The sequence below is a fragment of the Gorilla gorilla genome, chromosome 20, assembly GCF_029281585.2.
Source record: "Gorilla gorilla gorilla isolate KB3781 chromosome 20, NHGRI_mGorGor1-v2.1_pri, whole genome shotgun sequence".
Taxonomy (NCBI): Eukaryota; Metazoa; Chordata; class Mammalia; order Primates; family Hominidae; genus Gorilla; species Gorilla gorilla.
The window spans coordinates 52223493-52245646 of NC_073244.2; the positions used below are offsets into that span (position 1 = coordinate 52223493).

General features: G+C 50.5%; 1 protein-coding gene across 4 annotated transcripts in view; it reads left to right on the top strand.

The window, feature by feature from the left end:
• The first annotated feature begins 714 nt into the window (after positions 1–714).
• Positions 715–22154, top strand: part of SPTBN4 (spectrin beta, non-erythrocytic 4) — a 105126-nt gene continuing 83686 nt past the window's right edge. The window contains exons 1-4 of one of the 4 annotated variants that reach the window (XM_055369439.2): positions 715–1055; positions 6723–6909; positions 17993–18144; positions 20639–20812. In XM_055369439.2, the coding sequence (XP_055225414.1) occupies positions 6738–6909; positions 17993–18144; positions 20639–20812 (498 nt within the window). In that variant the 5' untranslated portion in view covers positions 715–1055; positions 6723–6737. Of the gene's footprint in view, positions 1056–1124; positions 1440–6722; positions 6910–17992; positions 18145–20638; positions 20813–22154 lie in introns of those variants that run through there. The other 3 variants (XM_063701344.1, XM_031004511.3, XM_055369440.2) reach the window with 3 other exon arrangements.

Sequence of the window (22154 nt, forward strand, 5' to 3'; positions counted from 1 at the left end):
GTGGGCGGGGCAGGCGTCAGCTTGCATTCGCTCACCGTCCAGCACCGCCCTCTCTGCGCGCCACTTAGACTGGAAGGCGGGGCCACAGAAGGCCACGCCTCCACATAGCACCAAATAGAGTGGACGGAGCCGAGATAACTTGTCACTCGGCGCCCTGCCTCCGCGCTCCACCTCCTGGAGAGGGGCGGGGCTATACGAGCCACGCCCACGGCCTCTCGTAGCTCACGCCCCCTCTCCCAGAGCCTGGAGAGGATCTGGGGCGCACTCTAAGCCCCAGGGCCTCCCAGAACCAGCAAGGGGAGAAAGTTAGGGAGGACAGAGTGTGTGTGTGCACCTGGATGTAAGACACTGTGTCACGGCGTACCTATGCACTTATATGACCCTGTGTGACTCAGTGACCCAGAGGGCAAGCAGGACTGTGGGTGACACCTTGTGTCATCCTCTGAGTGTGATCCCGTGTTACAGTGTGACTACACGTGCGTGACACCACGTGTGGCAGGCATTGATTCTGTTCTTTTGTGACCTTGTGGTGACACCGTGGGTGACACTGCGTCAGCCTGTACGATAGGGTGTGGGACGTGTGAGGTGTGCTACATGGAAGCGTGAGACTAATTAGACTGTGACAGTGTGTGACACCACATGTCTCGTGTAAGGGTGTGTGACACCGGGACCCCATTCGAGTGTGTGGCTGTGGGTGTCTGTGTTGCGCTGCTCATTGTGACCCCCTGTGACTATGATGTGTGAGGTGCGGCGGTGCAGCATGTGCGGGGCGACTGCTGTGAAGGTTCGAGTGTGTAGAGTGTGTGACACTGTGGCTGTGAAGCTGTGCGTGATGTGTGGGCCTATGACACTGTTTGTGACTGCCGGGGAGTGTGCGGCTGTGTGTGACAGGTGCATTTGTATGTGACGCCGCGTGGGCGGTGGTGACCCTATTGGATTTGTGTGGTGGTGGGTGACACCGTTCCAGTGTGGACGCCGCGTGTGATGGCATGAGGGTGTGACCCCGTGAGACCCCACAGGAGGGAGTGACGGCGCGCAAGCGCGTGGATGCGGGGGTGAGTTTGTGCGCCGAGGCCCCCACGAGTATGGCAGCGTGGCGAGCGTGACCCCGTGGGAGTGTGCAGCGCGTGACGCCGCCGTGCCCTCGCGAGTGCAGCCGTGCACCCCACGCCACGGCCGGGTGTGACTGCGCGTGGGCCTCGGGCGGCGGGGCGCGGGGACCGCGGGCGGGAGGGGGTCCCGGGGGCGCGCTGAGCGCGGCGGCGGCGCGAGAGAGGGAGGCGCGGCGCGCATGCGGATCTGGCTGAGCCGCGGGCCGGCGGGGCCGAGCTGAGCCGGGCTGGGCTGGGCCGGGCCGGGCCGGGCAGCGGACGCCGACAGGGAGGGCGGTCGGTCGCGGCGAGCAGCGGAGACAGCGACGCTGGCGGCCGCGGGCCCAGGTGAGCTGCTAGGGGGGCCGACAGCCCCTCCCCCAAGCATGTCCCCACCTGGCGAGCATCCCTCCTCCGCGCGCACGGGGCATGGCTGGAGCCCCGGGTCTCCCCGGCTGGAGGGAGGCAAAGGGTCGAGGGCAGGACGAGACCACAACCCCCCCACCCGGTCTAGCTTCCGCGCCACGCGTGGGTCTTACCCCCAGGCCTTGTCCTTCCCAGGCCCCCTCCTTGGGCGCAGTGTCTGGACCGCAGGGAGAGAGGCGCGGCCTGGGAAGGGTTAAAGCCTCTGATGCCACCGCAGCCCAGCGCCCCACCAGCCTTTGCGGGGGGTGGGGTGGGGGGGAGGCTCGCAGGACACCCCTTCCCGGCTTCCCTATTACCTGCTCCCTTCCTTCCCATTCAATCGCGTTATGGCCAGAGCTGATCCTCGGCCTGGCCAGAGGGCTAACAGGAGTGCTAAGGGCCTCCCCATCTCTAAGTGTCCTCCACTGAAGAAAACAGCTGTAACCACCGTTTAACAGGGAGGGAAACTGAGGCACAGAAAGGCCAAGTTAAAGATACTCGGTTAAAGATACAGCAAGAATAAAGCGGAACTTGAACTCATTTCTGTCTGACTCCAGAAGGGGTAAATCGATTTGCTGAGATGTGTGAGGAAAAGATGAAGAATAGTAGCAAGGAACATGTATCGAGGGCTTGCAGTGTACCAGATACCATGATCCCTGCATTAATAACTTACCTCTTCAAACACCGCTAAGAAATGGGTACGATTATCATTACTTTTTTTTTTTTTTGAGACGGAGTTTCACTCTTGTCACCCAAGTTGGAGTGTAATGGCGCGATCTCGGCTCACTGCAACCTCTGCCTCCCGACTTCAAGCAGTTCTCCTGCCTCAGCCTCCCAAATAGCTGGGATTACAGGCATAAGCTACCACGCCTGGCTAATTTTGAATTTTTAGTAGACATGGGGTTTCACTATGTTGGTAAGGCTGGTCTCCAACTCTTGACCTCAGGTGACCCACCCACCTCCTTGGCCTCTCAAAGTGCTGGGATTATAGGCGTGAGCCACCGCCTGGCCTACCCTTTTTTGTGTGTGTGACAGAGTTTCATTCTGTCATTCAGGCTGGAGTGCAGTGGGTCGATCTCAGCTCACTGCAACCTCCATCCCCCAGGTTCAAGCGATTCTCCTGCCTCAGCCTCCCAAGTAACTGGGACTACAGACACGTGCCACCACGCCTGGCTAATTTTTGTATTTTTTTTAGTAAAGACCGGGTTTTGCCATGTTGGCCAGGCTGGTCTCAAATTCCTGGCCTCAAGTGATCCACCTACCTTGACCTCCTGAAGTGCTGAGATTATAAGCATGAGCCACTGTGCCGGGCCATCATTACTATTTTGCAGATGAACAAACTAAGGCCCAAAGAGTGGAAGTATTTCAGCCAAGGTCACACAGATGGTAGGTAGCTGTGTGCTCACTTTCACTTTTCCATGGAAGGAGGGAAGAACAAAAATGGATTTGGGACTGGGCACAGTGGCTCACATGTGTAACCCCAGCACTTTGGGAAGTTGAAGTGGGCAAATAGCTTGAGCCCAGATGTTTGAGACCAGCCTGAGCAACATAGTGAGACCCCCTCTCTACAAAAAATACAAAAATTACCTGGTCATGGTGGAGCTTGCCTCTAGTCCCATCTACTCAGGAGGCTGAGGTGGGAGGAACGCGTGAGCACAAGAGTTGGAGGCTACAGGGAGCTATGATTGTGTCACTGCACTCTAGCCTGGGTGATAGAGCAATACCTTGTCTCAGGAAAAAAAAAAAAAAGGGATTTCAATGTGTCCCCCTAAGGGAAAATTTCCACTCTACTCACTCTACTGACCAAGACTTAGACCCTGCCTTCCTAGAATTCAGTGGGTTGGCAATTGTCTGGGTCTTTTGAGGACATTGATCTCCCAACTTCCTCCTTTGTTAGTCTTTTTTTTTTTCCTTTTTCTTTTGAGAAGGAGTCTTACTCTGTCGCCCAGGCTAGAGTTTAGTGGCACAATCTCAGCTCACTACAACCTTCGCCTCCCGGTTTCAAGCAATTCTTCTGCCTCAGCCTCCCGAGTAGCTGGGATTACAGGCACCTGCCACCTCACCCAGCTAATTTTTGTGTTTTTAGTAGAGATGGGGTTTCGCCATGTTGGCCAGGCTGGTCTCGAACTCCTGACCTCGTGATCCACCCGCCTCAGACTCCCAAAGTGCTAGGATTACAGGTGTGAGCCACCACGCCCAGCCGTTAGTCTTAGAATCAGGCCTAGGGGCCCAGAAGGTAAAGGAGATACATCTAATGTCACTTAACCCTTTAAATTTCTTCTCTTTTTTTTTTTTGTTTTTTTTGAGATGGAGTCTCACTCTTTCACCCAGGCTAGAGTGCAGTGGTGCGATCTCGGCTCACTGCAACCTCCGCCTCCCGGGTTCAAGCAATTCTCCTGTCTCAGCCTCCCGAGTAGCTGGGATTACAGGCATGCACCACCATACCCGGCTAGTTTTTATATTTTTAGTAGAGACAGGGTTTCACCATGTTGGCCAGGCTGGTCTGGAACTCCTGACCTCAGGTGATTCACCCACCTTGGCCTCCCAAAGTGCTGGGATTACAGGTGTGAGCCACCGTGCCCGGCCAATTTCTTCTTTTTTTAAATAATTTTTTTTTTCTATTTTTTTATTTTCATTTAATTTTATTTTATTTTTTTCTGAGATGGAGTCTCACTCTGTCGCCCAGGCTGGAGTGCAGTGGCGCGATCTCAGCTCACTGCAACCTCTGTCTCCCAGGTTCAAGCGATTCTACTGTCTCAGTCTCCTGAGTAGCTGGGATTATAGGTGCACAACGCCATGCCTGGCTAATTTCTTGTATTTTAGTAGAGATGGAGTTTCACCAAGTTGCCCAGACTGGTCTCGAACCCCTGAGCTCAGGCAATCCACCCGCCTTGGCCTCCCTAAGTGCCAGGATAACAGGCATGAGCCACCGTGCCCGGCCTATTTTTATTTTTTTATTTTTGTTTGAGACGGTGTCTCGCCCTGTTGCCCAAGCTGGAGTGCAGTGGTGCCATCTTGGCTCACTGCAACCTCTGCCTTCCCAGGTTCAAGCGATTCTCCTGCCTCAGTCTCCTGAGTAGCTGGGATTGCAGACATGCACTACCATTCCCAGCTCATTTTTGTATTTTTAGTAGAGATGGGGTTTCACCATGTTGGCCGGGCTGGTCTTGAACTCCTGACCTCCAGCGATCCGCCTGCCTCGGCCTCCCAAAGTGCTGGGATTACAGGTGTGAGCTACTGTGCCCGCCCCCTCCACTTTAAATTTTTCTTCTTCTTCTTTTTTTTTTCTTGAGAATGAGTCTTACTCTGTCGCCCAGGATAGAGTGCAGTGGCACAATCTCAGCTCACTGCAACCTCCACCTCCTGGGTTCAAACAATTCTCCTCCCTCAGCCTCCTGAGTAGCTGAGATTACAGTAGCCCGAAACCACGCCCAGCTAATTTTTGTATTTTTCAGTAGAGACGGGGTTTCACCATGTTGGCCAGGCTGGTCTCGAACTCCTCACCTCGTGATCCGCCTGCCTCGGCCTCCCAAAGTGCTGGGATTACAGGCAGGAGCCACTGTGCCCGGCCCCATTAATGCAAACATTCTATCACCTTTTTTTTTTTTGAGACGGAGTCTTGCTCTGTCTCCCAGGCTGGAGTGCATTGGCATGATCTCGGCTCACTGCAGCCTCCACCTCCCAGGTTCAAGTGATTCTCCTGCCTCAGCCTCCTGAATACCTGGGATTACAAGTGCGTGACACCACGCCCAGCTAATTTTTGTATTTTTAGAGACAGGGTTTCACCATGTTGGCCAGGCTGGTCTTGAACTCCTGACCTCAGGTGATCCACCCATCTCAGCCCCAAAAAGTGCTGGGATTACATGCATGAGCCACCGCGCCTGGCCCTATCATCTTTGTTTGAATCCTAGATACTAACTGGCTGTGTAACCTTGGAAAAATAGATCAACTCCTCTGTGCCTCAGTTTCCTCCTCTGTAAAATAGGTGTAATAATAGCCAACTGTTAGGGAATTAAATTTGTGGAAATAATAAGAGAAGGTACATGAAGTACTGACCACAGTGCAAGTGTTCAATATGTTCATTATTGTTATTACTGCATTACGGAACTCTATTGTTCTAATTATAACAGTGACAATTTGCTGAGCCCTTAATATGTGCCAGGGGCTAAGCCATGTGTTTTATCACATCCTGTGAAGTGGTGACGGTGAACATTGTTATTATTATTATTTAGAAATAGGGTCTCGCCATATTGCCCAGTTTGGAGTGCAGTGTCACTATTATAGATCACTGTAGCCTTGGCTTCTTGGGCTCAAGCCATCCTCCTGCCTCAGCCTCCTAAATAGCTGGGACTACGTGTGGCAACCACCACATTTGGCTAATTTTTAAATTTTTTTTAAAGACAGTTTTTGGCTCTGCTGCCCAGGCTGGAGTGCAGTGGCGCTATCTTGGCTCACTGCAACCTCCACTTCACAGGCTCAAGCCGTCCTCACACCTCAGCCTCCTGAGTAGCTGGGATTACAGGCACGTTGCCACCACATCCAGCTATTTTTTTTTTTTTTTTTTTTTGAGACAGAGTTTCGCTTTTGTTGCCCAGGCTGGAGTGCAATGGCATGATCTTGGCTCACCACAACCTCCGCCTCCCGGGTTCAAGCGATTCTCCTGCCTCAGCCTCCCGAGTAGCTGGGATTACAGGCATACTCCACCTCGCCTGGAGAATTTTGTATTTTTATTAGAGACAGCGTTCTCCATGTTGGTCAGGCTGATCTCGAACTCCCAACCTCAGGTGATCCGCCCGCCTCTGCCTCCCAAAGTGCTGGGATTATAGGTGTGAGCCACCGTGCCCGGCCAATTTTTGTATTTTTTTGTAGAGACAGGGTTTCACCATGTTGCCCAGGCTTGTCTCGAACTCCTGGGCTCAAGCAATCCGCCCTCCTCAGCCTCTCAAAGTGTTGGGATTATAGGCCTGAGCCACTGCGCCTGGCTTATTTTTATTTTTATAGAGATGAAATCTTGCTATGTTGCCCAGGCTGGTCTCCAACCCCTGGGCTCAAGCGATTCTCCTGCCTCTGCCTCCCAAAGTGCTGGGATTACAGGCATTATCATTGTTATTATGTCCACTTTAAAGACAGAGAAATTGAGGACAAGAGAGGGGACAGGACTTAAAGCCAGTCACTGTTAGAAATGAGACTTGATCCTAGACCTAACCTACCTCTCCCTATGTCCAGGCCTCACCTTCCCCGATGGCGCAGGTACCAGGGGAAGTGGACAACATGGAGGGCCTGCCTACTCCTAACAACAACAACCCTGCTGCCCGCTGGGAGAGTCCGGATCGGGGCTGGGAGCGGGAGCAGCCGGCTGCGTCCACCGCAGCGGCCTCGCTCTTTGAATGCTCCCGGATCAAGGCCTTGGCAGGTACCTGGAGGAGGGCTGGGGTGGGATGAGGAGGAGGGGGAAGGGGAAAGGGTGCCCGAGAACCTTGGTGGCTGGGAGGGTGGGAAAAGAGACCAGCACTGTCCAATAGAACTTTCCATGATGGTGGAAATAGTCTATATCCATAATGTACAATATAATAATCACTAGTCTATGTGACTTTTGAATGCTAGAAATGTGGCCAGTGCTATGTGACAGCCTTCGAGTTTTAAATTTTATTTAGTTTTAATTAAATTTATTTATATATATATTTTTTGAGACAGAGTCTTATTCTGTTGCCCCAGCTGGGGTGTAGTGGTGAGATCTTGGGTCACTGCAATCTCCACCTCACCGGCTCAAGCCATCCTCCTACCTCAGCCCCCTGAATAGCTGGGACTACAGGTGCCCGCCACCACACCCGGCTAATTCTTTTTGTATTTTTAGTAGACACGGGGTTTCACTGTGTTTGCCAGGCTGGTTTCGAACTTCTGACCTTAAGTGATCCACTTGCTTTGGCTTCCCAAAGTGCTGGGATTACAGGCATGAGCCACTGCACCCGGCCCTGTTTTTTTGTTTTTTTTTTTTTATGAGACGGAGTTTCGCCCTTGTTACCCAAGCTGGAGTGCAGTGGCGCGATCTCGGCTCACTGCAACCTCCACCTCCCAGGTTCAAGCGATTCTCCTGCCTCAGCCTCCCTAGTAGCTGGGATTACAGGCATGTGCCACCACGCCCAGCTAATTTTGTATTTTTACTAGAGACGGGGTTTCTCCATGTTGGTCAGGCTGGTCTCGAACTCCCAACCTCAGGTGATCCACATGTCTCGGCCTCCCAAAGTGCTGAGATTACAGGCATAAGCCACGGCACCCGGCCTGTTTTAATTAAATTTAAATAGCCACATGTGGCTTGTGACTGCTGTATGGGTCAGCACAGCCTTAGAGCCTTAGAAATGTACAGTCCCAGAATGGTGGGACTTTGTAAGCATATTCCCTTAGAATCCTGAAATGCAGAGCCATCAGATCCTTGGAACTTGAAACGTCTAAGAGATTCTTAGACCTCTTGAAATGAAGACCTTTGGCTTGGCACGGTGGCTCACGCCTGTAATCCCAGCACTTTGGGAGGCCAAGGTGGACAGATCTCGAGTGCAGGAGTTCGAGACCATGTTGGCCAACATAGTGAAACCTTGTCTCTACTAAAAATTAAAAAAAAAAAATTAGCCAGGCGTGGTGGCATGCATCTGTAGTTCCAGCTATTTGGGAGGCTGAGGTGGGAGGATGGCCTGACCACTGTGAGGTGGAGATTGCAGTGAGTCAAGATCGTGCCACTGTACCCCAGCCCCAGCAATAAAGCGAGAACCTATCTCAAAAAAAAAAAAAAAAAAAAAGAGCTTTGGAAATGTGAAACGTTATCATCACAGACCTAAGAAATTTTAGTCATTGTTCCCTAGGATCATAGGCCCTTAGAAACTGAAACTGTAATACACAGGAAACTTTGGGACTTTATAATACTAAACCTTTGGAGTTTCCAATTAGAAATGTGGATCTTGAGAAATTTGACATAGAGTGACCAAAACCTTCCTGCTTTTACCACCGAAACTCTCAGCCTTGGGCCAACCAGTACAGTGGGTCACCCTACCATTTTTTTTTTTTTTTTTGAGTCAGGGTCTCACTCTTTCACCCAGGCTGGAGTGCAGTGGTGTGATCATGGCTCACTGCAGCCTTGAACTCCTGGGCTCAAGTGATCCTCCCACCTCAGCCTCCTGAATAGCTGGAACTACAGGCATGCGCCACCATGCCTGGCTAATTAAAAATAATTTTTTTTTTTTTTGGCCAAGCATGGTGGCTCATGCCTGTAATCCCAGCACTTTGGGAGGCTGAGGCGGATGGATCACTTGAGGTCAGGAGTTTGAGACCAGCCTGACCAACATGGTGACACTACTAAAAATACAGAAATTAGATGGGTGTGGTGGTGGGCACCTGTAATCTCAGCTACCCGGGAGGCTGAGGCAGGAGAATCACTTGAACCCGGGAGATGGGGGTTTCAGTAAGCTGAGATCACACCATTTCAATCCAGCCTAAGTGACAAGAGCGAAACTCCATCTCAAAACAAACAAAAAAAATTTTTTTTGTAAGATGGGGTCTTGCTATGTTGCCCAGGCTGGTCTGGAACTCCTGGGCTCAAATAATCCTCCCACCTCGGCCTCCGAAAGTGCTTTGATTACAGGGGTAAGCCAGAGTGCCTAGTAGTCACCCTCCTTTGATGTATCAGAACAATATTAGCAAAGACCAGAGAACTTTATAGTTATAGAAAGACCTTAGACCTTTAGAATTGTAGACCCTTGAACCTTAGTACTTAGTATTCATAGAGGTTTGGAACCTTAGAAGTATTTAATCATCAGCATTAAAACTGGCAAAGACCCTGAGGAGCCTCAGAGATATGGAACTTCATAATCATGAGCCTTTAAAACATGACACCCTAGCACCTTTGACCCTTGGGACCTTAACATCTTAGAAACACGGAGTGCTAGAATCATAAAATATAGATGATCATAATCATGAATTCTTAAAACCCAAAGGTCAGAATCAGTTCCCTCCAAATCTTAGAACTTTAGTAACTCAGCAGTTTATAATCACAGGATGGATCTCTGATACTAAGATTTTTGGAACTTTATTTATTTATTTATTTATTTATTCATTTATTTGAGATGGAGTCTCACTCTGTTGCCCAGGCTGGAGTGCAGTGGCGCAATGTCAGCTCACTGCAACCTCCACCTCCCAGGTTCATGAGATTCTCCCGCCTCAGCCTCCCGAGTAGCTGGGACTACAGGCCCGCACCACCATGCCTGGCTAATTTTTGTATTTTTAATTGAGGCGGGGTTTCACCATGATGGCCAGGCTGGTCTTGAACTCCTGGGCTCGGGCAATCTACCCGCCTTGGCCTCCCAAAATGCTAGGATTACAGGCGTGAGCCATGGCACTGGCTCAAGAAACCTGGCTGATTTAGAAACCTGTAGTCCCAGCACTTTGAGAGGCCGAGGCGGGCGGATCACTTGAGCCCAGGAGTTCGAGACCAGCCTGGCCAACATGGTGAAACCCCGTCTCTACTAAAAATATAAACATTAGCCAGGTGTGGTGGCGCATGCCTGTAGTTCCAGCTAGTCGACAGGCTGAGGTGGGAGAATCTCCTGAGCCCGGGAAGCAGAGGTTGCAGTGAGCCGAGACTGTGCCACTGCACTCCAGCCTGGGCAACAGGTTGAGACCCTGTCTCAAAACAATAAGAAACCTGGCTAGGTGCGGTAGCTCACGCCTATAATCCCAGCGCTTTGGGAGGCCAAGGTGGGGGGATCACTGGAGGTTGGGTGTTTGAGACCAGCCTGGCCAGCACGGCAAAACCCTGTCTCTATTAAAAATACAAAAATTAGCTGGGTGTGGTGGTGCGTGCCTGTAATCCCAGCTACTCAGGAGGTTGAGGCAGGAGAATCGCCTGAACCTCAGAGGCGGAGGTTGCAGTGAGCCTAGATCGTGCCGTTGTACTCCAGCCTGGGTGTCAATAGCAAAACTCTGTCTCAAAAAAAAAAAAAAAAAAAAGACAGAGAGAGAAATCTGTATGTGCCACAAAGTATGAACAAGATTCAACTGGTGGATTGCCAGCTTTGTCTGATCTAGAAACCTAGACTGATGAAAACATACACTCATGGAAACTTACAGTCATACTTTTAGAGCCTTAGAACCTTAAAAAGGTAGGAACATATCAACTTAGAATTCTAGAATTTACTAATTTAGTGTAAGTGAGTTTGTTTTTAGTTTTGTTTGTTTGTTTTTGTTTTTGAGAAGGAGTCTTGCTCTGTCACCCAGGCTGGAGGGCAGTGACACTATCTCGGCTCACTGCAAGCTCCGCCTCCTGGGTTCATGCCATTCTCCTGCCTCAGCCTCCCGAGTAGCTAGGACTACAGGTGCCTGCCACCACGCCCAGCTAATTTTTTGTATTTTTAGTAGAGATTGGGTTTCACTGTGTTAGCCAGGATGGTTTCGATCTCCTGACCGCGTGATCTGCCCGCCTTGGCCTCCCAAAGTGCTGGAATTACAGGCATGAGCCACCGCGCCCGTCCTGTTTTTAGTTTTTGTTTGTTTTTTGAGGAGGAGGGGGTCTCTCCATGTTGCCTAGACAGGACTCAAACTCCTGGTGTCAACTCATCCTTCGGAGTAGCTGGGATTACAGATGTGTACCACCACTCCCAGCTGTAGAATTTATTATTATTATTATTATTATTATTATTATTATCATTATTATTACTTGGACTGCTGCCCAGGCTGGAGTGTGGTGATAAAAATCATAGCTCACTGCAACCTCCAACTCCTGGGCTTGAGCAATCCTCCCACCTTAGCCTCCCAAGTAGCTAAGACTACAGGCATGCACCATCATGCCCAGCTAATTTTCTTATTATTTTATTTTTTTATAGAGACAGGGTCTCGCAATATTGTCCAGGCTGAACTTGAACTCCTGGACTCAAGTGATCCTCCCACCTTGGCCTCCCAAAGTGTTGGGATTACAGGTGTGAACCACTGGAATTTATTTTATCTAGAAAATATTAATTCAGTGCCTGCTGTGTGCCTGGCCCATGCTGGACAACATGAGGGGCATAGTGGTGACTGAGGCAGCCTGGGTCCTGCCCCTACAGGACTCATAGGTCAGTGAGAGAGAGAGATCCGGTTAGGCAGTGATGACCCAGAGGGGTCAGAGACAGGGTAGAGGAGGCACAGGCAGAGAGGTTGGGGCTGTTGACAGAAAGACACAAGCATTGGGCTGTGATGGGGAAGCCCAAGGACTGTGGGAGCCCATAGGATGTACTTGATCCAGCCTGGAGAATCAAGGAGGGCTTCTTGGAGAAGGAGAGGCCTAACTTCAGGCCTAAAGGATGAATTGGCATGAACACTGGAGTGAAGAGTGGAAGAGTATTCTAGGTAGAGGGAACTGCATATGCAAGGCCTCCAGAAGCTGGGAGTGGCTTGACTGAGAAGGATACAGGTGAGGAGTAAATGATGATGGGAGAGGAGCCAGTGGAAGCCAGATCCTTTTTTTTTGAGACGGAGTTTTGCTCTTGTTGCCCAGGCTGGAGTGCAATGCCGCAGTCTCGGCTCACTGCAACCTCCACCTCCTGGGTTCAAGCGATTCTCCTGCCTCAGCCTCCTGAGTAGCTGGGATTACAGGCGCCTGTCACCTTGCCTGGCTAATTTTTGTATTTTTAGTAGAGATGGGGGTTTCACCATGTTGGCCAGGCTGGTCTCAAACTCCTGACATCAGGTGACCCACCCGCCTCAGCTTCCCAAAGTGCTGGGATTACAAGCATAAGCCACTGAGCCTGGCAGAAGCCAGATCTTAAAGGGCCTTGTGGGGTACCAGGGAGCTATGGAAAGATTTTAAGCAGAGGTGGGAAGATTTTAAGCAGAGGTGGGATATGGTAAGATGAGAATTAAGGACTCTCCAAATCTTAGAACCATGCTTCTGAGAGCATCTTGCCCAGGGAAATGTAGAAATCCCCTTTAAGATTAAAAAAAAAAAAAATCCTCTCCAGTTTGGGCAACAAAGCAAGATCCTGTATGCACAAAACTTTAAAAATTAACTGGCCACAGTGGCATGTGCCTATATTACTCTGGAGGCTGAGGCAGGAGGATCGCTTGAGCCCAGGAATTGAAGGCAGTGATCTATGATGGCACCACTGCATTCCAACCTTCCAGCTTGGGCAACAGAGTGAGATCCCACCTTAAGAAATTTTATTTTATTTTATTTTATTTTGAGACAGAGTCTCGCTCTGTCGCCCAGGCTGGAGTGCAATGGCGCGATCTTGGCTCACTACAACCTCTGCCTCCTGGGTTCAAGCTGTTCTCCTTCCTCTGCCTCCCGAGTAGTTGGTATTACAGGCGCCCGTCACCACGCCCAGCTAATATTTTGTATTTTTAGTAGAGATGGGGTTTCACCATGTTGGCTAGGCTGGTCTTGAACTCCTGACCTCAAGTGGTCCACCTGCCTCAGCCTTTCAAAGTGCTGGGATTACAGGCGTGAGCCACGCCCGGCCTGTATAATTTTCATAAATGCTCACAAATGCACAACTCTGCTTAAATCTTCCATGCTTAGGGTTCACATATAGCTCTACAAGTAAAACACATTTATAGAGGAACTCCAGACCCCAAACCAGTAACATTCAGCTTAATAGTAACTTCATGATGCTGCTCTCCTGCTGAAACCACCTTGCCACTCGAAGTGCAAATATGACGTAGACCACTACGCTGCATTTCTTTTGCATCCCTTTGCCCAGCTCTCTCATGGTTTTTCTCCCGCTTTTATTTTGAGGCAGAGTCTCACTCTGTCACCCAGGCTGGAGTGCAGTGGTGCGATCACGGCTCACTGCAGCCTCGACCTCCCAGGTCGCCTGTAATCCTAGCACTGAGGCGGAGATGGGAGCATCACTTGAGCCCAGGAGTTTGAGACCGACCTGGGCAACATAGTGAGACCCTGTCTCTATCAATTTCTTCAACATTAAGGAAAATTGTTTGGACCCCATGTTCAGTGTGTTCTCCTACTCACCCTCCACAGTTTGTGGCTCACTACTGTCATTGATCTGTGTGACGCTTCTCTCCAATTCTCTTTTATTCCGAAATCTCAAATCAATTTCTTCTCCCCTGTAGGCAACCACTGACATTGTTTTGTTTTGTTTTTTAAATAAAGATGGGGTCTTGCTATGTTGCCTAGGCTGGTCTTGAACTCCTGGGCCCAAGCAATTCTCCCACCTCGACCTCCCAAAGTGTTGGGAAGCCACTGCTTCTGACCCCATTCAGATAGTTTTTAATATGAATCTTTTTCTTTGCATGAGAATAATTTTGCAAAATGTGCATTGCTAATGAGTAAGCATATATATATATATTTAACTTTTTATTATTAAAGTAGTTCATGACACAGAATGGCAGATAAATCATGCCAATATTTCCACAAATGAGTACTCTCTTGTAACCAGCACCCATATTAAAAAACAGAATATACAACGGGGTGTGGTGACTCATGCCTGTAATCCGAGTGCATTGGGAAACTGAGGCATGATGATCACTTGAGGCCAGGAGTTCAAGACCAGTCTGGGCAACATAGAGAGACCCCCGTCTCTACAAAAAAAAAAAAAAAAAAATTAAAAATTAGCTGGGCGGGGCCAGGCGTGGTGGCTCACGCCTGTAATCCTAGCACTTTGGGAGGCAGAGGCGGATGGATCACGAGGTCAGGAGATTGAGACCATCCTGGCTAACACAGTGAAACCCTGTCTTTACTAAAAATACAGAAAATTAGCTGGGCGTGGTGGTGGGCACTTGTAGTCCCAGCTGCATGTGAGGCTGAGGCAGGAGAATGGTGTGAACCCAGGAGGCGGAGCTTGCAGTGAGCGGAGATCAAGCCACTGCACTCCAGCCGGGGCAACAGAGAGAGACTCCCGTCTCAAAAAAAAAAAAAAAATTAGCTGGGTGTGGTGGCATGAGCCTGTAGTCCTAGCTACTCAAAAGACTGAGGTGGGAAGATTGCTTGAGCCCAGGAGTTCCAGGCTGCAGTGACCTAAGAAGGTGCCACTGCCCTCCAACCTGGGCAACAGAATGAGATACCATCTCTAAAAAACAAACAGAATGTGACATATGACAGCTCCAGAAAAGCATCCTCATGCCACCTCCGTATCACTACAGTCCAAGGGTGTACTCTCTTAACTTCTAACAGCTCAGCTTCATTTTGCTGGTGTTTTAACTTTCTATAAATGGAATAATGCATTGTGTGTTGTTTTATGTCTGGCATTATTCACTCAACATTATGCTTGTGGGAGATTCATCCATGTCTCCCTGTGCTTGTGGGTTGGTCCTTCTCCTTGCTGTATAGTGTTGCATGGTGTGAATGTACCACAGTGTGTTTGTGCATTCACCTGTTGATAAGCATTTGGGTTGCTGCTAGTTTGGGGCTACTATAAATGATGGTGTTGGGCCAGGCGAGGTGGCTCACGCCTGTAATCCTAGCACTTTGGGAGGCCAAGGGGGGCGGATCACGAGGTCAGGAGGTCGAGACCATCCTGGCTAACATGGTGAAACCCCATCTCTACTAAAAAAAATACAAAAAAAATTAGCCGGGCGTGGTGGCGGGTACCTGTAGTCCCAGCTACTGAGGAGGCTGAGGCAGAAGAATGGCGTGAACCCGGGAGGCAAAGCTTGCAGTGAGCCGAGATCGCGCCACTGCACTCCAGCCTGGGTGATAGAGTGAGACTTCGTCTCAAAAAAAAAAAAAAACAAAAACCAAAAAACAAAAAACAAAAAAACCACTTTATTGGCACCCACCACCATGCCCGCTAATTTCTGTTTTTCTGGTAGCGGTGGGGTTTCACCATGTTGGCCAGGCTGGTCCCGAACTCCTGTCCTCAGGTGATCCACCTGCCTCAGCCTCCCAAAGTGCTGGGATTACAGGCGTGAGCCACCATGCCTGGCCTAAACTTTATTATTTATTTATTTTGGAGGCAGAGTCTCGCTTTCTAGCCCAAGCTGGAGTGCAATGGCACGATCTCGGCTCACTGCGACCTCCACCTCCCTGGTTCAAGCGATTCTCATCCCTCAGCCTCCTGAGTAGCTGAGATTACAGATGTGCGCCACTAAGTCCTGCTAGTTTTTTGTATTTTTAGAAGAGACAGGGTTTCGCCAAGTTGCCCAGGCTGGTCTCGAACTCCTGAGCTCAGGCAATCCGCCTACCTTGGCCTCCCAAAGTGCCAGAATTACAGGTGTGAGCCACTGTGCCCGGCCTTTTTAAAACTTTAGATTATGAAATAATTACACATTCATAGGAAGTCACAAAGATAGTAGAGATGATAAAAAGACATGTAACTGGCTGGTTGTGGTAGCTCGAACCTGTAATCTCAGCACTTTGGGAAGCATACGTGGGAGGATTGCTTGAGCACAGAAGGTTGAGACCAGCCTGGGCAACATCGTGAGACCCTTGTCTCTACAAAAATAAAAATAAAAAAATCAGATGGGCATGGTGGCATGTGCCTGTAACCCCAGCTACTCAGGAGGTGGGAGGACTGTGTAAGCCTGAGAGGTTGAGGCTGCAGTGAGCCATGATTGTGGCACTGCACTCAAGCCTAGGTGGCAGAGTGAGATTGTGACTCAAAAAAAAAGAGTAATTCTACTAAAAAATGTCCAAGGGATTTGAATGACGTTTCTCCAAAGATATACAACTGTCTGATGGAGCATGAAAAGATGCTCAACATCATTAGCCATTAGGGAAGTGCAAAAGAAAACCACAGTGAGGTACAACTTCACGCCCACTAGGATGGCCATTAAAAAAAAAAAAAAAGTAGAGGGAAATAACCAAGCGCAGTGGCTAACACCTGTAATCCCAGCACTTTGGGAGGCCTAGGTGGGTGGATTCCTTGAGCCCAGGAGTTTGAGACCAGCCTGGGCCACATAGTGAGACCCCTGTCTCCACACCAAATACAAAAATTAGCCAGGCCTGGTGGCATGCTCCTTTGGTCCCAGCTACTTGGGAGGCTGCGATGGGAGGATCACCTGAGGCTGGGAGGCAGAGGTTGCAATGAGCCAAGATTGCACCATTGCATTCCAGCCTGGGCAACGTAGTGAGACCTCCGTCTCAAGGGGAAAAAAAGGAGGGGTTGGGAAACAGCAAGTGTTGGCAAGGATTTGGAGTCCTCACACATTGCTGGTGCAGCAACATTTTTTTTTTTTTTTTTTTTTTGAGACAGGGTCTGGCTCTGTCACCCTTGCTGGAGTGCAGTGGCATGAGCACAGGTCACTGCAGCCTCAACCTCCCAAGCTTAAGCGATCCTCCTGCCTCAGCCACTCAAGGAGATGGGACTACAGGGGCATTCCACCCTGCCTGGCTAATTTTTTGTATTTTTTTGTAGAGACAGAGTCTTCACCATGTTCCCCAGGCAGGTCTCAAACTCCTGTACTCCAGCAATCCACCCGCCTTGGCCTCCCAAAGTGCTGGGATTACAGGCATGAGCCACCATGCCTGGCCTATGGTGCAGCTACTTTGGAAAACAGTTTGACAGTTCCTTAAGGCCGGGCGCAATGGCTCATGCCTGTAATCCCAGCACTTTGGGAGGCTGAAGCCATGGCTGTATTTATCCGTGTCCTCTCTGAACTGAGCTCTGTGAGGGCCCTGCTGTATTCACAGAGCCTTGAACAGGCACAGAGTGTGCATTCGAATATTTATTGAATGAATGAATGACTAGAGCCAACTGGGGTCACAAGCAGGGAAGGCTTGTGACATGCAAGTGACATGTCAGGAAAACTTCAAGAGACAGGAAGGTTGTCACCAGGTGGGTGGCAGAGGGTAGGGGAAGGCGTCACAGGTAGGAGGAGACATGACTGCTGAGGCTGGACTCTCTCTCTCTTTTTTTTTTTTTTTGAGAAGGAGTCTTGCTCTGTTGCCCAGGCTGGAGTGCAGTGGCGTGATCTCGGCTCACTGCAACCTGCGCTCCCTGGTTCAAGCAATTCTCCTGCCTCAGTCTCCCGAGTAGCTGGGATTACAGGCATGCACCACCATGCCCGGTTAAGTTTTTTTTTTTTGTATTTTTAGTAGAGGCAGGATTTCACCATATTGGCCAGGCTGGTCTTGAACTCCTGACTTTGTTGTCTGCCCGTCTCGGCCTTCCAAAGTGCTGGGATTACAGGCGTGAGCCCCCGCGCCCAGCCGACTCACTCTTTTTTTTTTTTTTTTTTTTTTTTTTGAGATGGAGTCTTGCTCTGTCGCCCAGGCCGGAGTGCAGTGATGCGATCTTGGCTCACTGCAGCCTCCGCCTCCCAGGTTCAAGCAATTCTCCTGCCTCAGCCTCTCCAGTAGCTGGGATTATGGGCGCCCGCCACCATGTCCGGCTGCTTTTTGTATTTTTAGTAGAGACGGGGTTTCACCATGTTGGCCAGGCTGGTCTCGAACTCCTACCTCAAGTGATCCGCCTGTGAGGCTGGACTCTTGCAGAGAGCTGGGCCTGAGCAGGCTTGGCTCGCGGAGGGCTGGGGTGAAGGTGGAAGCGCCTGGGGGATCATCAGGGCCTCTCCTCCAGATGAGCGGGAAGCCGTGCAGAAGAAAACCTTCACCAAGTGGGTGAACTCGCACCTCGCCCGCGTGGGCTGCCACATCGGGGACCTCTATGTGGACCTCCGGGACGGCTTCGTGCTCACGCGGCTCCTGGAAGTGCTGTCTGGGGAGCAGCTGGTGAGGGGGCCTGAAGGGCTGGGGCAGGGGTCCTCCCTGGGGTCTCTTCTGGGGGTTGGGCTTCTCTGGAAGGGCTGAACTGCAAGCAGGGGCCTGGCTCATGGGCGAGTGGAACGTGCTGGAAGGGCCCTGTGGGTAAGAGGTCCCTCTACTCGGGTGTATGTGGCTGTGGCGCTGGGGCGGAGCTTGGTTGTGAGAAGCCTGGGCGCGTGGCTGGAACCGAAGCTGATGGCTGGCTAGCTACGGTTGCGAGGCGGGGCTTCGGTGGAAGGGGCCGGGCTCTGTTGCAAGGGGCAGGGCTATTAGAGAAGGGAGGAGCTTTGTTAGAAGGGACTGGCCCGGGTTATGAGCTAGCAGGAGCATGCTATAAAACAGGGGCAGAACTGTGTTGCGGGTTGGGGGTGGATAGTGGATGAAGGTGCGGGGCTCTAGGCTAGGGGGCAGTGTTCGTTGGTAGGGTGACACCTAGGTCGTGGGTGTCTAGGGACGCAGACGGTGTCCTGGGATGTGGCTTGTTGTATAAATTGGGGCTGTGTCTCTGGGCTTGAATGGGGTTTCATCTAAAAGCGTGGGATTCTCATGGGGTAGAGATTCGTTAAAGGACTGGAGCCTGGATCTCAAGGAATTGTGAGGGGCATGGCTATAGAATAGGAACAAACAGCTGGGCACTGTGGCTCATGCCTGTAATCTCAGCACTTTGGGGGGCCAAGGCGGGAGGAACACTTGAGCCCAGGAGTTTCAGAACAGCCCGGGCAACATAATGAGACCCCCGTCTCTACGGTTTGTTTGTTTGTTTAAATTAACCAGGCGTGGTGGCGCAGACCTGTAGTCCCAAGTACCCAGGAGGTTGAGGTGAGAGGATCGCTTGAGCCTGGGAGGTCGAGGCTGCAGTGAGCCATGATTGCACCACTGCTCTGCAGCCTGGGCGACAAAGCGAGACTCTGTTTCTCTCTCTTTTTTCTTAAATTTTTTATTCTTTTAAATAGATATGAGGCGTCACTATGTTGCCCAGGCTGATCTAGAACTCCTGGACTCAAGCGATCCTCCAGCCTCGGCCTCCCAAAGTGCTGGGATTACAGGCGTGAGCCACTGCACCGGGCAGAGACCCTGTCTCAAAAATAAATAAATAAATAAATAAATAAATAAATAAATAAATAAATAACCCAAGCGCTGTGGTGAGACCCGTTTCTACAAAAAATTTTTAAAAAATCAAAAAGCATTAGCCGGGTGTGGTGGCAGGCACCTGTAGTCTCAGCTGCTCAGGAGGCTGAGGCAGGAGAATCGCTTGAACCCAGGAGGCAGAGGCTGCAGTGAGTCAAGATCGCGCGACTGCACTCCAGCCTGGGCGACAGAGTGAGACTCCGTTTCAAAAACAACAACAAAAGCAAAAAAAAAAAAAATAATAATAATAATAATAGATAGGAACCAACGCTATTGGAAGGAATTGAGCTATAAACAAGGGGAAGAGCACTGGGGCAGGGCGGAGCTTGATTGGGATGGGCGTGGTTCTAGCTAGGGACCCGAAAGGGAAGCAGCGAGGGGTGTGACGCAGGAGTTTTTGTTTGTTTGTTTGAAACGAAGTCTCGCTCCCTCACCCAGGCTGGAGTGCAGTGGCGCGATCTCGGCTCAACTGCAGCCTCCGCTTCCCGGGTTCAAAGGATTCTCCTGCCTCATCCTCCCGAGTACCTACGATTGCGGGAGCGCGCTACCAAGCCCGGCTAATTTTTGTATTTTTAGTTAGAGACAGTGTTTCGCCATGTTGGCCAGGCTGGTCTCGAACTCCTCGCCTCAAGTGACCCACCCGCCTCGGCCTCCCAAAGTGCTGGGATTACAGGATTGAGCCACTACGCCGGGGCGGCCATGGGATTAGTGGCAAAACATTGGTAGAGAGGGATCCAATGGCAGGGCCAGGGCTGAGACTATGGGCTAGGAGGGCAGGGCTTCATGATAGGGGGCGTGGTTATCAGGTTCAAAGTGGGGCGGCCATGGGATTAGTGGCAAAACATTGGTAGAGAGGGATCCAATGGCAGGGCCAGGGCTGAGACTATGGGCTAGGAGGGCAGGGCTTCATGATAGGGGGCGTGGTTATCAGGTTCAAAGTGGGGCGGCCATGGGATTAGTGGCAAAACATTGGTAGAGAGGGATCCAATGGCAGGGCCAGGGCTGAGACTATGGGCTAGGAGGGCGGGGCTTCATGATAGGGGGCGTGGTTATCAGGTTCGAAGTGGGGCGCCCGTGGAAGAGGCAGAGCCAGGGACGTGAATAAACCTTGAAGGGATGTGATTCTTTAAAGGGTCTGGCTGTGGGAAGAGACAGGGCTTCTTTAGAAGGATTGAGTCCTGTGTCTTGGATAAAACTAGAGGAGGACAGCCTGATCCTGGACACTCAGGGGGCGTGGCCATGGGAGGCGGGCTTCTTTGGAAGCTGCGGGGCCGAGGGCGCCATACTCCTGTCTGTCCAGATCCCCGATCGCCCACCGCCCCTGTCGCCCTAGCCCAGGCCCACGCGTGGCCGCATGCGGATCCACTCACTGGAGAACGTGGACAAGGCGCTGCAGTTTCTGAAGGAGCAGCGCGTGCACCTGGAGAACGTGGGTTCGCATGACATCGTGGATGGGAATCACCGGCTGACGCTGGGGCTGGTCTGGACCATCATCCTGCGCTTTCAGGTGACCCTCGAGTGGCCCCTGCCAAGCCCCGCAACATGGGACTTAGGAAGGCGTTCCCCACCATTTACCCATTCATTCTTTCCTTCCAATAATATCCTAATATGCTGGAATCCTATTCGAGGTGGTAGGGATGAAAATAATGATAAAAATAATTGTCACGATCACCACCATCACGATAATCATTTTGTATCGACCCTGTTCCAAACACTGTTCTAAGCACTTGACATGTAATACACACAGCAACCCCATAAATTAGGTACTATTTAGTACCCCATTTTACCAGTGAGGAAATGGAAGCCCAGATAGGTGGTGTCATCTGCCCAAGATCACATATAGCTGGGTGTTGGAGTTGAAATTCGAATCCAGGCAATCTTGATCCAGTATAGAGACAAATAGACAAAGGTGTGCCTTTTAGGAGCTTACACTGTGGTGAGGAAGACAGATAATAAATACATAAATATTAAAGAAGACATGTATGGAAAAAGGACCAGTTCTAGTTAGAGAAGTTTAAAAAGCTATGCAGGGCCAGGTGAAGTGGCCTGTAATCCCAGCACTTTGGGAGGCTGAGATGGGAGGAACACTAAGGCCAGGAGTTTGAGACCAGCCTGGCCAACATAATGAGACCTTAAATAAATTTAAAAAATTAGCCAGGCATGGTGGTGCATGCCTGTGGTCCCAGCTACTCAGGAGGCTGAGGCAGGAGGATCACTTGAGCCCAGTAGTGTGAGGCTGCCGTGAGCTATGATCATGCCACTGCACTTCAGCCTGGGCAACAGTGAGACCATGACTTAAAAGAATAAAAAAGCTACGCAGAAAAATACAGATTATGATAAAACAGTAATAGGGATATAAAATGTCAGTTGGTGGTGTTGAGATTTTAGATATGGTGGTCAGAAGAGTGCTGTCTGGGAAGTTGATGGCTGAATGACATACAAAGATGAAGAGAGAATGCATTCCAGGCAGGGAGCACAGCAGATGCAAAGTCCCTGAGATAGAAATGAGCTTGGCATGTTGGAAATACAGGAGGAAGAGCTGTGTGGCTAGAGAATGGGAGGCAACGGGAGACATGGAGGAGCTGAGGCTCAGGGGATGGAAGGAGCTAGGTGATCTGTGATGAGTAATTTGGATTTTATTCTATCTGAGATGGGGAGAGGTTGCAACATTTTATCGAGGGAGGTGCATACAAATTTAGAAAGATAGATCCCTTTGGCTGGGCATGGCGGCTCATGCCCATAATCCCAGCACTTTGGGAGGCTGAGGCAAGAGGATTACCTGAGTTTAGGAGTTCGAGACCAGCTTGGCCAACATGGTGAAACCCCGTCTCTACTAAAAATACAGAAAT